General features: G+C 43.4%; 1 protein-coding gene across 1 annotated transcript; it reads right to left on the reverse strand.

The window, feature by feature from the left end:
• Nucleotides 1-1326: 1326 nt before the first annotated feature.
• On the reverse strand, nucleotides 1327-14398 carry zc3h7bb (zinc finger CCCH-type containing 7Bb). The gene is made up of 21 exons (XM_041962744.1): nucleotides 14227-14398; nucleotides 13276-13337; nucleotides 13120-13156; nucleotides 12599-12796; nucleotides 12069-12227; nucleotides 11634-11774; nucleotides 11504-11546; nucleotides 11156-11397; nucleotides 10638-10917; nucleotides 9972-10030; nucleotides 9691-9790; nucleotides 9326-9487; nucleotides 8968-9173; nucleotides 8778-8878; nucleotides 8439-8620; nucleotides 8248-8327; nucleotides 7307-7578; nucleotides 6912-7017; nucleotides 6375-6483; nucleotides 5817-5950; nucleotides 1327-5319 (listed from the first exon to the last, which is right to left on the reverse strand). The coding sequence occupies exons 2-21, from the start codon at nucleotides 13332-13334 to the stop codon at nucleotides 5284-5286; spliced, it is 2706 nt and encodes a 901-aa protein (XP_041818678.1). The 5' UTR covers nucleotides 13335-13337; nucleotides 14227-14398; the 3' UTR covers nucleotides 1327-5283.
• Nucleotides 14399-15404: the final 1006 nt, after the last annotated feature.

The raw sequence follows: 15404 nt of genomic DNA on the forward strand, positions 1-15404 counted from the left end.
AAAAAGAGGCCTTGTTTTTTCCACTTCTAACAACCCTGGTTTCCTCATCCGAGTTGTTGCAAACGATTCAAATAATCAATCATTTCTAACTGACTGAAAACTGATAAATCAAGATTTTTGTGTGGCTGTGTAAGGTGTGTATTGGTGCTGGGAATCAAATGACACAAACTGTACCAGGGGGCAACAGAGGAAAGGCAGGGTGTGTCACAAACACCGGCTGAGCAGCTGAGCAGCTGTGTCCTTTTGAACAGGGCGTAACGACCAGAACTGATGCACTAACTCAGGTTAGAGTAAGACTAAAAGCCACTCTTGTCAGAGAATGCATACAGGTAAATTTTAAGTCGAGTGACTTTGAGGGAACGGCTACCAATGATGACGATTACCCAAAATGCCACTGTGCCCGTGTGCTTACACACAACATGAACAGTAACTGTTAAGATGGCATGAAAGGAGCTTTCATATGTTGGAAGTGTCTTATACTGCAGCCAGTGTGGGGAGGTTGGGCCACCTGGAGATAAAAGTCAAAGGTCAGGCACACACCTTTCAAGGACATCAGTGCTGTAATATGGACCACTAACTGGCATTATCCTCGTCTATTAAACAAACCGTAAATGTTGTCAGTATGAGTAATACAAAGCCGTACTTCCTGAGCACCATTCCTGTTGAGAATTAGAAAGATGCTAGGTATAGGTAATTCACCCCTGCAAAAAACATCAACCTGTTATACAGGAAGCCTTTTGCAGTGAAAGGATCGTGCTTTCTTGGTTGCATTATAGCTGGCTCATTGATACGAAGCATTGATCATGCTTTGCAGGACCAGGAGGACAAAAACGATCAACACAAATGGGACAGCGTGATGCCAAATCTCTTCCACATCTGCAGACATCTCTATCAATGTGCACATTGGATTTTTTTTTTTTATCTTAACAAGAGTCATAGCAGTGATTTTGGCACCAGGGTCTAAGTCCTCAGCCTAGCAAACTTCCGGACTCTTGGACTGGTTTCTCCACCTTTTCAGCATGAAAGGTAATCAGTAGTATTTGGTACAGCTGGCTGATACAGTATACACTGTAAGATGACACAGAAGTCAGAAGATGACATCACATCTGAGCTGATGTAGTCTAATGACTGTGACATTTGTAATGTGTATAGATGCAGCAGCAGACGCCTGTCTCTCCTTTAGTTTGTGTCATGATTCACCTGCCTGTAACAACACACACACAGAACACGCAGCACAGCTATCCAGTCAGTGTGTGTCAGTTACATCATTAATGGTGGCCTTTCTCCCACAATGGAAGAGGAGCCTCCCCTCAAATGCTCTGCTATTTATTTTTTTTAATTATTTTTGGCCACAGCAGTTTTAATTCATGGGTGGACTTTTTTTTTTTTTTTGATCCACTTGTCACACTGGCTAACACACATAAAAATGCCCACCGTGTTCACTGCTTAATGAAGCCGAATGAAATCTCAAAATTCAATTTCAACTTTCGGTTGTTCTCCAGCCTGTTCAGCCAAAGCTGACTTTTACCAAGCTTCGGCTTGTGGCTGAGGTTTAATTCTCCGTCCCTTCTGCAAATCTCCTGAACTGACAAACACTGAATGATACAGAGCATCTGAGTGTGCGGTGCTTTAACAACACCCTGAATAACAAGATGGGAACACATCACTGACCACAGCAAACTCTTCCACAGCCACAGAAAGAAAAACAGCTCCACCATCTCTTATCTAAATTACCTTATAAGGGTGTCTAAGTATTATAATAGGTATCAGGTATCATATACTGTATATAGTAAGCGGGATTATACAATAGGGGTATGTATCATCTTATAGGTGTAGTATATCGAATAAGGCGCTATACGGGAGTATATAGGCTACTATGTATGCTTTTGTTTCCAGATCTGTCTTTTGCCTGGTGAATCAATTTCAACACAAACGCACAGCACAGGCAGTGAGCAGCGAGCTCTCTTGGTAGGATCGACACTGCACAGAGGATACAATTAACAGTGCATGTACTGTGAGCATTAATCATCAACTCTCTTTTTTTTTTTTCCCCTTTGGCCAGTGCTCCCAACAATCCTAAGGCTGACAAACAGAGCTGGGACAATGTTAATATATAGCAGGTGTAGCACACCGCGTGAAATGAGTTGTACTGCAGAGTCTCCAGCTGCTGGCAGCTGATGACTGACATCATGACCACCTGCCGGATTAAAAACTCAGAAGCCTGACAAGAAATACCAAAAGCTGGACATGTTCTGCTCACTGCCTCCCAGACAGAGCTGTGCACCGCTGCATACACAGACGCATATTTACTGTCAATTATTATATTCATACATGGATACATATATAAAGAGAGTTATACATTGCAATTAACATACATATATCAATAGCATATAGAGAAGAAATAGAAATAGTCAATAGATAGCAATCATTATCGTCATCATATTCATCATAATACTAGTAGTAGTAGTAATACGATCCCTCGAAGAAGCTAATACCTGGGCTGTTCCAGACAAGGGCTCATTAGCAACAATCCCCAAAACCGCTGCTGAGCGGGCAGCAACACTGACCTAAGATCTGCAGTTTGGGCTCAACCCAGGCTGTGCTTGTCCGTCTGTTTCTGATTAGGCATGAAGTCAGTTTTTAGAAGCTGGATGATTAAAGACACGTTCTGTCCGCGGAGTATCACAAACAATCTTCTCTATTGGTAAAAATGTCTCTTCTTTACATTTTCCAATTGAGCATAATGTTCGTCAGTGCTGGTTGAGTGTTATGCCAGTATTTTGGGAATTTAAGCCATTTGGTGATTTCATGAGCTGAGCTGAAGTCACTCTGGACAGGATTAGATCAATACTTAAATTATAAAGTGCCTCTCCTCTGAATTTTTCTCCACACTGCAGAACAGGGACATTTCCATATTCTGTACATCCAGTTTAGCTGCTGCACTAGTGAACAAAGAAAAAAAAAAAGAAAACCCCTCTAAAGCTAAGTAACTCACTTGATTTCTAACCCCCTGCTCGCAGTGTAAAGATTTAACCCTCGGGAATCTATTTCCACACATTCAGCCTGAAACTCGACTCAATCTCTGCTGCAACTCCTTCATACGAACCCCGTCTGGAACAACCCACACAGGAGGAAAAACGACAAAATAAAAAGAATCATTAAAAAAAAAAAAAAAAATCACTATAGTCATCTAGATCAGCGATACATGTCATATAGCAATACCTCAATAACAAGAAGTTCTTCTATGTAATCAATACAGGTTTTCAGGTTATATATTTATTAAGCTTAACCGCTAAGTTATCAATTATTATTAGTAGTATACCATTATTTGTAAATATGTATAATATGTGTGTATATGTATCTGAATATAGACATACCTTCCTCATGTCTCTGTCCACATTAAAGGCAAGAATAAGATGGCAACAGATATCCTGCCTCTATGTGTTTAAGTGTGTGTGCATGTGTGTGTCACATGTTGATGTGTTTATAGGCACAATATGAGGTGCGAATGGTTTCCCTGTCTAAAGCTAGCAGGTGTCCCATAATGAAAGGGTTAATCTTAGGGCTACCGTTAGCTATCAGGAACATACCACTTGGATGCATATGAGGAACACAGGTTTCCATCTGAAGGCTGTGGGGGCAAGATTGGATTGCATTGAAATAATGACCTTAGTTCAACTGAAGAGGTGACAACTTGTCCTTACTTTCAAATTATCTTCAATTTTCTTACAATAAAACTATAGAAAATAGATTCTAAATAATCTTCAATTCTTTCATGAGGCATTTTCTCCCAGCGTCTCACTCTTTAAATGATATATCATCTGCACATATTTTTCTTTCATTATTACAAAACTCTTTTTTTTTTCCCACAAATGATTTCTTCTGCACAGTCAGCATTTTGACTGTTCTTCAGTTCAAGTGAGGTCATTATTTTTTGTATGGGCATCTGCGGTCTGATCTGATCTATTGCTGAGAGCAGCTCTAGCCAGGACTCTGTGTGCTGCAGTCACTCCTCTGTCAGCTGCTCACTGATGCAGCTCAAAGTGCGTGATGGTGAACAGCATCTTGGTTGCTTTGGCGACGGCTGCTCCGTGCCACAGGTGATTGAGATTTTTTTTAATCCCCCGTTTGCGTCAACCGGAGAGGAGCTGACATCCACGCACGCTTTGATTCACCTGGGCAACGGCTGACAGCAACTACAAGGTTAATATGTGAGTGTGTGTGCGTGTCTGTGCTCATCCCATGCAGGAACGGTTGGTATGATTACATAACCAGCCACCAAGGGGCTTTACTAAATCAATCAAGATGGGAAAAGGGGAAAACTGTCATGTTACACAAGTTTGTTTTTGGGCATGTAAATATACTTGCATACATTCCACGACCACAGCAACATTTTAAATGACTAATTTCCTAGTTTTAAAGGCCCATGCAGGCATTACATTCATAGCACTCTACCAATATGGCAGACAATATAACAAGGAAGTACAACTCCCCTTGAGAAGAAGAAAAAAGAAAAGTGTTCAGAATCACTAATCTCAGAGAGTTCTTTTGATTCTCTCATGATATTCCACTGAAGGAAGGAGAGTGGGATTTGGTTGTTTTGCAGCTCAACGAGGAGTGTCCAACAAGAACCTCTTTTTAACAATGCTTCATACTCTCTTCAGTCTCGCCATCGACAGCACTGAGGGCTTGGCATTTTTTTGGCACTCCAAAGTTCAAATTTTAACTTTTAAGCGCATGAGTACGGAGCTTCGGTTCAGTTTTGAACTCTAACCAAGCGAGATTTAAGGGCTGCGGCCAGCGCACCCACCCGACAATTGCGTCAGTGCTGCGAGGATTTAAAAAAAAAAAAGAAAAGAAAAGAAGCACTAAGGAATACTAGTTGATTAGTTTAGTCAGAGCAAAACTACTTGTCTGTGGAACTTCTGCAGTATAATCTGCTGAGGGGGAACCTAAAGGTGCTGTGTGTAACTGCAGCATGATATTAAAAAACAAATATAAAGCCAAGTCCTGTATTTTCACTTGCAAAGCTTTCTCTTTGTGTTAATCAGTGCCTGTGATTTGTGTATCATGTGCTGTATGAGAGTGTTTGCATGTGTGTGTATACATGGGTCAACCATTTCGTTGCGTGTCAATCTGCTCTCACGCTGCTGGCTAGATGCTAGAGGAGGTCAGACTGGCAAGATGACCGACTGTTCAGTTGTAGCTGGTATGGCAGGCCTGTCCCTCTGTCTCTGTCTGCGGCTCAGCGGCGATCAGCTGCCTCCGCTCGGACAGCGACACTCAGAGATCGTCCCCGTCTGACAGCCGCTGGCCTCCCTGAAACGATGCACATTGACGCAGCTCATTTCATTTCTCACACTTGCCAGCGATTATGTCATCATGAGCGAGCAGAGATGTCAGCCAGGTACTAAGAAGTAAACATGCAAAACCAAACCTTCTCCAAACCTTTCAGAAAGAAGGCTCTGCATCCAAATGTCTGTCTTTTTTCTGAATTCGTGATCTGTAGCTTCTTAGTTTTAAGAATGTCAAGTACAAATATGACGAGCTATCAGACATCAAACAACTACACAAGTTCCTGTAGCAAGTCCTGAATGCAAAACTGTGCTGTACTAATGCAAGCAAGAACCCAGAGATACTTTCCATTAACCACTGAAGTTACAATACAGAATATTATACGTTACTATAGAAAATACCTATAAATCAACAACTTCTCTTCCTGATGCAATTAACGTGCATATCTCATTGTGAAATGCGGGCCACTGAAAGGAGGAATGGCAGATTTAACCCCTGAAGATAGTGTGATAACCACTCACCATGCCTTCTGTGTAATCTGCTGTTATGGTGACCTGCTTGTCCTCTGGGGGCGGGGTCACAGCAGAGCTATCTGTGCGTCTGCTCTGATTGGTGAGCTGCAGCCACAGTTCGTACATCTGTTGCATATCTCTCACTGCAGAGGTAAGAAAAACAAGAGGAGGACAAGATGACCTCTGCCACCTTGAGTACAGTGACTTAACACAGAACAAGGAGCAGTGTGAGTGGGGTAGGCACTTCAAAATTCTATTTATCGTGGTGGTGGGCAAAAGGAGACACTCGGACCAGAAACCATGATTGGAAATTGAAAAACAGGCCTAAAAAAATGAAGCCCACCTTAACAAACCTTCTTTATTGCTGATATATTATAAATAAAATGACAAACTCAAAGCTATCCCAAATTAAATCAAAATTTGAGGTGGAACGTGATGATTAAACCTCAATCTGAAAGTGCGAACCACAGATCACACACCACCACTCTTTTGTACGCCACTTGTAAATTTAAAAGCTAATGCACTGATCTCAAAACGCAGTGGACCTAAATGGAGGCGGGAGCTTACAGCTGTTGTTCTTCATGTATGTCCAGACGTCCCTCTCCTCCAGACTGTGAGCAAATGAGCAATTCCCAATATAGTGGCACTTCTTCTGCTTCATCACATGCACACACATCTGGATGAGACACAGGCAAAAGTAATGTGTTACAGAGTGACATCAGCAGTAGTGCAGCAGATTTTGTTGTTGATTCTTGTCAATTATATGCCATGACTGAGTGTGTCAGTGGATAATAAGTGTGGCAACACCTATGGTTGCCAGTAAGAGTTGGATAAAATATACTGATTGATTGAAACACCTAACTCTCTTCAATCACTTGAATGTGGTAATCCTACAGTTACTTCAGTACTGTGTTACTGTACAGTGTCGACAGTCAAAGAGTCGCTGGCAGCTACAGGATAATAAGACACAGGGGAAAGAAGGTTTACAACAACACCTCTCCCTGAGGCAAAAACAGAGTCAGCTGTACTCCGCATGTGAGAGAGGTGGAGGGGCGGAGAAGTGAGAAGATTGTATAATGACAACAGGAAGGAGGAGGAACTCACGTCGTATTGCTGCGGATAGGTGCGGGAGAAGGGCAGAGGGCGAACGACGACCCACTTCTTCTTCTCGAATGATTTCACCAGCAGGACCCGACGCTCCTTCGTCCAGCTGAGGAGACACAGAGTGGACATGAGTCCAAACAAAGGAGACAAACAGAAAGGCTGAAAGACAGCAGCAACAGAACGGCCAAGAGTTTCCTTTTGGCCTTTGGCGTAAAACTTTGCCATTACTGTAACAACGAGAGTCATAATGATGGCAGATGGTTACTGTGTATGCCCTAAACACACAAATCAAAGCCAGGGACATGGAAGTGCAACATGTGCAGTCAACATTTAGGAAAAGAGATCTTGCTGTGTCCTGTTGATACGACAGTGTGCGACTGTGAGACAGGCCTCACCTGTGCCGTGCTTTGGCGGTGCAGTACTTGAGGTTCTTGTCGGGCTCATTCACCTGCCCTTCTCTCCAGCACTGGCCGCACACGAACTTCATTTTCAGGTTGAGGGGGCGCCCTCTTCCCGCTACCGCTCCTAACCCTCCCACCCCCACCCCGCCCACTGGGCTCACACCACCCCCGCCTATGCCGTCTCCCCCGACTCCTCCGCCCCCACCCCCCATTCCCCCTACTCCTCCTGCAGGTATGCTGCTGCTGGGATGGGGGATATGGATAGGCTGAAACACAGAGAAAGAGAGGAATGAGAAGCTGACAGACCAGTCGACCTATAAAAACAACATTTTCGCTTATTTTCACTGTAAATAATCGTGAAGCTGGATACATAAACATGGCCTGAACATCTGGCAACACAACCCTTTCTAATAAAGAAGCAACTCTTGAGTCAATTTGACTACAGTCTGGCTACCATGTTTTACATGTAATTACACAGCAGGCATCTAATTGTCCCCTGCTGGGGATTAATTAAGTTTTTCTTAAACAAAGCAAACACAACAACAAACTCTGGGTGAAACTGTAGGTGTGATCTTACCCTTAAATGGCTCACCCATACATCACTCCTGCATTTGAACATGGAACAAGTAACTTAATGCTCATAATCTACAACTTTTCTACAAATATGATCAATGGTGAACGATACTGAGGACACACATTTCAGTGCTCATTATGCTCTACGGGTGAAGCTCCTTGTCAGGTGAAAAGAGCTGGCTGGCTGCCATGAGGATCAGAGCACGTGCTATTATGTGGCTGTCCTCACCCTTCCAGGGCTGACAGGAAATTTGCAGTGACAACAACTGCAGTACACGGGGAGCTGCCATACTCGATTGGTGAGAAAGAAGAGAAAAGTAGTGCCAGTTATCCAACTGTCTCTGTGCCCTTTCCTGTCTCACCTTTTGCTGCTTCTGCGCGTTCTGCTCCAGCCTTTGCCAGTGTCTCTTGGACTCCTGCACCATCTCTTCATGGGTGATACCTGAAGGAAATATCAGGGGAGCAGCTCCATGAATAAAGCGAAGTATCACTGATGCTCGCCTTCAAGGATTCGTTGCTTGAGAAGACAGCTGACGTGTGTTTTTCTACCCACCAGTATCCTGCTGCAGGACCCAGCATTTGAGCTCTATGACGGAGTGAGCGAAGGAGCAGCTGTCCTCGCGCTGGCAGCCGTAGCGCACCTCGTGGCGACACACGTCGAACTGGCAGAGAGGGTGCAGAGGACGCACCTTGCTGTAGCGCACATTGGCTGACCTCACCACGTGCACCAGGCACCTGCAGTGGATAGACATGTGTGATCATTAAGCAATACGACAGCAGACAGAATGAAATTATTTACCCTCAAAAAACTGGTCTCTATTAATACACCTCACTCAGTTCAATCTGAAGACTTTTTGAGAAAAATGAAGAGCCAAAAGTCCACTGCACTCACTTGTTGTCGTCAAACGGGTGTCGAGCCGTGAGGTTGGAGCAGACCGCTAAGTTTTCTTTGCTGCGTTTGCTGATAATGCGAGGCTTGCTGTCAAAACATTCCTGTTGAAGGAGGAAAGAGATGCAAGTGCTCCAAAAGTGCAAGTCTTAAGAGACCAAAAAGAACAGAGAAATACAGACTGTACTCTCACCTCACAGAGGAACATGAACATGCCCATGTGGAGCTGCAGCAGTCTGGTGACGCTGAGCGCCCGCCTCTCTGTGCTGCCCAGCGGATCAAACAGCAGCTCTCGGCTCAGCGCTCCCTTCCTCTCCTGGGTCCACACGTCAATCTCCTCCTGGCAGTAAGCAAACGTGCAGTTCTCCCCATACTGGCACTCCTGGCGCTCCTGCACCTCTGAGGGAGCCGGGACAGAGAATGTTAAAGACACATTCAGCCACATTTCAGCTCCATTTGGCTGTTAGGGATATTTCATCAATTGATCCCCACCCCCCACCCCCACCCCCCCCGAACAGACATTCAGTATTTTATTCACAATATATAGATACCTTTGCAGAGTACAAATGCCCCCAGAAAGTTGTTCCGCGCAGGCCGTGGCCGGATCCTCTTCCAAGTGGGGTCATCTGTGTTTTTGAGGCGGCACAGCAGCACATCCCTCTTGCAGCGGTGTGCTGCCTCTGGCTGATACTTGTAGTCCATCACTCGTGGACCTGTAAGTGGCAGGAGGAGAGAGAAGGTTAAATTACTCTGTAAAACAAGCAACAGGTGCAATTAGTCTTTAAAACGTTTGTAAGATGAGATACTTTTGAATTGCTTAGATATTTTACACATGACAAAACACAGTGTGCTGATGCTGTGTAATGCAGTCAGTGCAGGAGGCGAAAGTGACAAGAAGTCAGCGACTTGAACCGACCTATTCTGCTGTAACAGGCATGACAGGCCTGACGAAACTCATGTGTAGCTGCCAGAGGATTCCTGGAGAGCAGAGACAGGTTGGTTCCTGCCGGACCATTCTGAGGAAGAAGAAGGGGGCAGAGAAGTGTGATGTAGAATACAAAGGCTACTTCACCACATCGAAATCGCTGGCAATTAATAAAAAATGGCACCATTAACAGAACCATGTAAAAACATTTTGTCCTGCAAAAGATGATGCAATTATATTAATGAAGCACTGTGTGTGTGCGTGTTACTCACTGCATGTGCAGCACTATGGTTGCGCATTCCAGGGATGAAGCTGTGACACACTCGTCCCCCTGAAGACCAAGACACAAGGACACTGATGTCAGACACCATATTGTAATGGTGCTGACTCACACTGTCTGCTGCTGACGCACGTCTCAGGTTAAAGCCAATTCCTTAAGAAGCGCTCTGCTAACCGAGCAAGAGCAAGTTAAGGCACTGCACTGAGTCAAAATTATACAATGTGGCACCCAGTAATGATGGCGTATATAGTTAAATCAGCATGCAGTGTTTGGATTTTTTTTTACATGATAGCTGGCATGGTAATGATTCCAATAGCACTGTGTGTAGAGTAGAGCTAAAAATCATAGATTGAGCATAAAAGTGGAATGAAAGGTGCACTACGTCTTTTAAAATAGCATGTGCCATTTCCAATGTAATTCTGCTGTAGACTCAAAAACAATGCATCTTTTTTCCTCAGTTGTCCGTTTGATTATATTGGGTGTGAGCCATCATGGTAAACATGATCATAGCATGTGTAATTTTCACTTAAGATTTCTGGTGATTGAACTTTAAAAATGTCCAAGATTTTGTCTCCCTGCCATGTCTCTGTCGAGACAACTTAATGAAACACTTAAAAGAAATCAATTTTCCCTAAATTGTGTAAAAACCTTTGCTCACCAGGGAGAGTGTACTCAGACAACGAATCTAGGCCGCCGGTGGCAACTCCCGCCTTCCCTTCTCCATCCGTGGACCCTGTGGAGAAGCCTCCCAGTGCGTCCTGCGCCTGGGTGGAGCCCAGTGGAGAGTAAGGCTCCAGAGGGGGCATGTCACTTATGGAGGAGCTGAAGAAGGCTGGGGGAAGCTGAGATGACGCGGCTGGAAGGTTCGGGGAGTATGGAGGCCGGAGACCCACCGCCGTGTTGGGGAGGTTGGTGGGGATAGCACCCTGGACTGGATTCTGAAACAGGAGACAGAAAGAGGCAGAAGCATTACTTCATGTAGAGGGTCTACCACTTGAAGTCACTCCTACTAAAAAAAGCAACATCTGTTTAAAAAAAAAAACCCACTGCATTTCTAATTTTAATCAAAGAAAAACACCAACTACATCCAACCAACTACTACAGACCAGTTTACAGTATGTCCTGAAAAAAAAAGTATAAATAAAAGAATTCTGGTCGTGGTTGTCCTTCACTCACCTCACTAACTTTCTTGGGGATGCACTCCAGCAAGCTGTCTAGCTCGTCCTTGATGACACTGCTGCTGCATTCTTCCATGTGCTCCGATACGGGAACAGAGTACGGCATGGGAGGCAGGGCCTGGCTGCTGGGACTCTCTGACAACTCAGTGCATGGAGTCACCACGGAGGTTGCTGGGTCATCACTGACTGGGATGGGTGTGGCCAAAGGAGCAGGTATGCACTGTGCACTAGACAGGTCCCCTGAGGAGGACGAAAACAGCAATGGCGATCAGAAAAACTTCTATGAGAAACAGACAGTGAGTCTGGTTAGGAGCAATCATGCCTGAGACTTGCCAGTTTGTCATACCTGGTCCAATGTCACCCAGAGACTCCAGCCCATTGGATGACATCTGAACACAAACAGATGGGAAAAGAAACAGGATTAGCTTCTCATTCAGCGACAAATCTCGAATTTACACCGCGACAACAGCACCCACCTCTCCTGTGGGTGGGGAGGTCTCCCCATGACTCTCCCCGTCTGTGGCCGTGGACTCTGTCTGCGGGCTGACGTAGGCTTTGCGGCCCTTAAGGCCCAGCTTATTGGCCAGATCCTGGGCCAGGTCACTAACCTGTCTGTCCTGTAAGATGAATCACAAAAATGACAGGTTCCATTTACCAAAGACAAGTTTCACTGACTTTAAGGTAAACTATAATGAGGACCACAATGTAGCCCATGAAGTCACCAAAATAAATTATATTGATGACACAATATAGACACACACTGAAATTTACTATTCTATTCCAGATTTCAGCTAAAGCGCTTAGCGACTGATCTCCTGGGGAAAACCATGAGAGGTAATCACAAATTCTGACCACACGTCAAAAATGACATGGGGAAAAAGTCGTTTGCATTAATGTTGTCAGTGACATACGTGTGGCGCTGTGAGGAGACATTTGGTTCCACACTCATAGGCCTCTCTGAATCGTCCCAACTCCCTCAGACAGAGCGCTTTGCGGTACAAAGCCCTGCGGCTCCCTTCCGACAAACACAGTGCACTGTCACAGTCCTGAACGCCACGCTCATACTCCCTCTGAGAGAGAAAAACACAGAGATGTAAAGTAAGAGCAAGAAAGGTTTTGAAATTTAAGTATCATTTTGCATGCAACAAAAAGAGTCTTGCACAAGAGCAAACCGAACCTACGAGACTTTCCTGCAGGTGAAGGTGCTAGATTGGCAACGATCCCTTGATATAATAAGTACAAATGATTCTCAATTCTCATAAATTGTGATGCTGTCCTAAATACAATGTGGTGGCAGAAAAAATACAATATATTGGTGTCACTATGAAACCAATTTTTTTTAAAAAAAACTGTTTACTTTGTTGGTTTACCAGTAATTAATATATGATAAGTGGAACTGATATACATTTTTTTCTATCTGCATGTGACACTTCTCCCTCACCGTCTGGTAGTAGGCAGCAGCCCTGTTAACGTAAAGGCTCTCCAGCAGCTCGTAGGGGATGACAAGGGCCTCAGCCTGAGCGTAGCGGGCCACACTGATCCCCTCCCCATACTGCTGGGTCGCCTGACGCCAATCCCCATCTCGAAAGCAAGAATTGCCCTCGTCCAGCAAGTTACACACCAGCTGGGTGAGAAATGCCTGAAGGGAGCGTGTACAGAAGGGTCAGAGAGAGAGAGAGATTGAATCATGAGGGAGGTGACAGAGAGAGGGAAAGGTGACATAGGACAGGTAACATGAGATGGTCAAAAAGAGAAGAAAATCAGGGAAACAAGAAAAGCAAGAGAGAAAAAGATCAAGGACAAGATAAATCTCAACATCTGAGCTCAAATTTACATCCACGTTTAAGAGATAATAGAACAAAATGTGAGTATGACTCACTGTGAAATCTATGAGTAAATATTGTGGGAGCACATGGTGATTAAAAGGATGTGACAAATGGGTTAATAAAGATCAATGCAAACCTCATAACTCTCTGGCTCTGGGAAAGGCAATGATGACCTGTGGTCAGGAAATAAGAAGACTGTCATTGGTCTCCATATACAAGTGGCGTGCACTTTGGTTAACATACTGCTAGTTAGTTAAATACGAGGCAAGGACAATATTATTTGTTCACTTACTGGATAAAGCTCATTGCTTTCTGAATTTCCTCTCTTCGTTTCTGTCGTTCAGGGTCCATAGCCTGAGGGTGAAGACAAGGTTGACTTGCAACAGCTTAAATCTCCACTTCGTGCCCAACAGTATTAACAGCTTTGACAGCTACGGTCAAACTATGCACACACATTAGCAGCCTGGTGGACGAGCTTATGCTCTGCAACTGTTAAAAACGTTTGCAAAACATGCTAACTACTTACAGTCCTCTTAGAAAAGCCAAGGCCTGCAACTAAAACACGCTAAGCAACCGTCGGACTTGCGTAAATAAACAGCGGGGGCAGCTAACGGTGAAGCTGGCTATTAATTAACGAAGGTTGCAATAACATTTTTCTAATCTGAGAAATAAAGCCGAGAAATAATAGATTCATTTTTTAGATGCTAGTATGAGATGCCGTGTAAACGTTAACAGTGACATACACATTATAAACGTTAGCCATTAGAATGTTGAGAGGAATGGTAGCGTTAGCTAACGTTAGCGTGTGGTTTGCAGGTATACAGATGTCACCTCCAACAAAACGTTGCACCGACACCGATGCATGTAGAATATGTTATACAACTTGCATTGGGTTAGCTGCTGATGGCGTTGAAGTGGGTAACATTGCGTGAGGTTACCTACCGGTAGTTAGGATTAGCCAGCTAGCGCTAGTTGCTCACTCAGCCTGATGCTAATCACTAATATAGCTTAGCTAAAGAAAAGCAAAGTCAGCTATTAGATTTTTTTTTTCACTCCCTTCGAAGTCACACGCATTGTATTGGTTAATTTACAGTTGACAAAGAATGACTGTTGAGGTGACATATGTGGCTAGACTGCATATAAACCCTGTGTTAACTAGCTACCAGGTAAGTTAGCTAACTTCATTTACTAGTACAAGAGCCCCAGCTAATAACCAAAGCCCTCATTCAGCACGGCAACTCACCGAGAGTTAAGTTAGTGCGCTTTTCAGATCAGAGATAGCTTCACAAAGCGTTGGCGATAAAGGTAGGAAAAAGTAGCCAGCCAAATATCACTCAATGCCCAGGCGCATATTTGTAAGTTTTGTGTCCCTGTCATTGGTATGTGGACGGAGCACGAGTTTCTCTGCGCTACGACTGCTGCTGGATACTGACTGGCTAATGTTTGCTAGCTAGCTAGCTAACTGCTAGCCGTTTCGGTCAGTGCAATATCGCAACAAGTTTCTAAGCGAAGTGCCGTCAGAAGAGGGCAGCAAAAACTGTGCCACTGTTAAGGCTGGGCTGAGTTTTCACCTGATGTGCGGTGGTACTCTCCAGAGGTAGAAAATTATTCAGTCCTGTACACAAGTGAAGGTTGTAATAAAAACACTATAAAAAAAAATACTCCTTTACAATTATGGGATCTGCATTCGAAATGTTTGTTTAAATAAATGTTCTGGATAATGTATTACGAGTTAATATATGGACATAATTGTCCTTTTTGGTCTTACATACTGAATTTTTATTTATTTTAATGTTGTAGTTGCTCTAGATGGAGCTAATTGTACCCACTTAGTATACTCTTTATTATTGTAAAGTATAACAATGCATTATATTCTGTAGAATTATTTCACATTTTGAATGTAAAATCTTAATCTGCACAGTTACTAGTAGTTGTCAGGTCAGGTAAATGTAGTGTGGAGTAAAAAGTGCAGTATTTGATATATGAAGTAAAGTACAAATTCTATAAATTTGTAATTAAGTGCATTACTGAAGTGAATGTAGTTAAAAATTTTCTATTACGTTTCAAACATCTCTCAACACACATATCCTGCATAGATTTAACTGTACAACAACCATGTTAACAGTCATTGTTTACATGAAAATTATGTTTTATTATCATAAAAAGCATTCTGATCTCTCATCCCTTTTGTATCAAAATGGTGTTGTAAAAAAACATTTGAATTTAACGCACATTTTCAACTATTATGGTTTTGTAAACACTTTAAAAATAATTGGTATTGGTCCAAGCCAATAATGTAATAATTGGCCATTGAAATAATATGATATTGTAGATTCAGTATGTTGCAACATTATTGGATTTTCATCACTTTTATTTTTATTACAAAAGCTCAGTCTTCTCCATCTCTCAGGTGCAAGTCTT

This window comes from Chelmon rostratus, chromosome 21, assembly GCF_017976325.1.
Source record: "Chelmon rostratus isolate fCheRos1 chromosome 21, fCheRos1.pri, whole genome shotgun sequence".
Lineage (NCBI taxonomy): Eukaryota > Metazoa > Chordata > Actinopteri > Chaetodontiformes > Chaetodontidae > Chelmon > Chelmon rostratus.

Bases quoted from the DNA above. Each gene is read 5' to 3' on its own strand.
- zc3h7bb (XM_041962744.1), bottom strand. From the start codon at position 13,334: ATGGACCCTGAACGACAGAAACGAAGAGAGGAAATTCAGAAAGCAATG. The intron at 13,157-13,275 runs GTAAGTGAACAA...TCCTGACCACAG, and splicing joins AAAGCAATGAGCTTTATCCA to GTCATCATTGCCTTTCCCAG. The intron at 9,791-9,971 runs GTGAGTAACACG...CTTCTTCCTCAG, and splicing joins ACCATAGTGCTGCACATGCA to AATGGTCCGGCAGGAACCAA.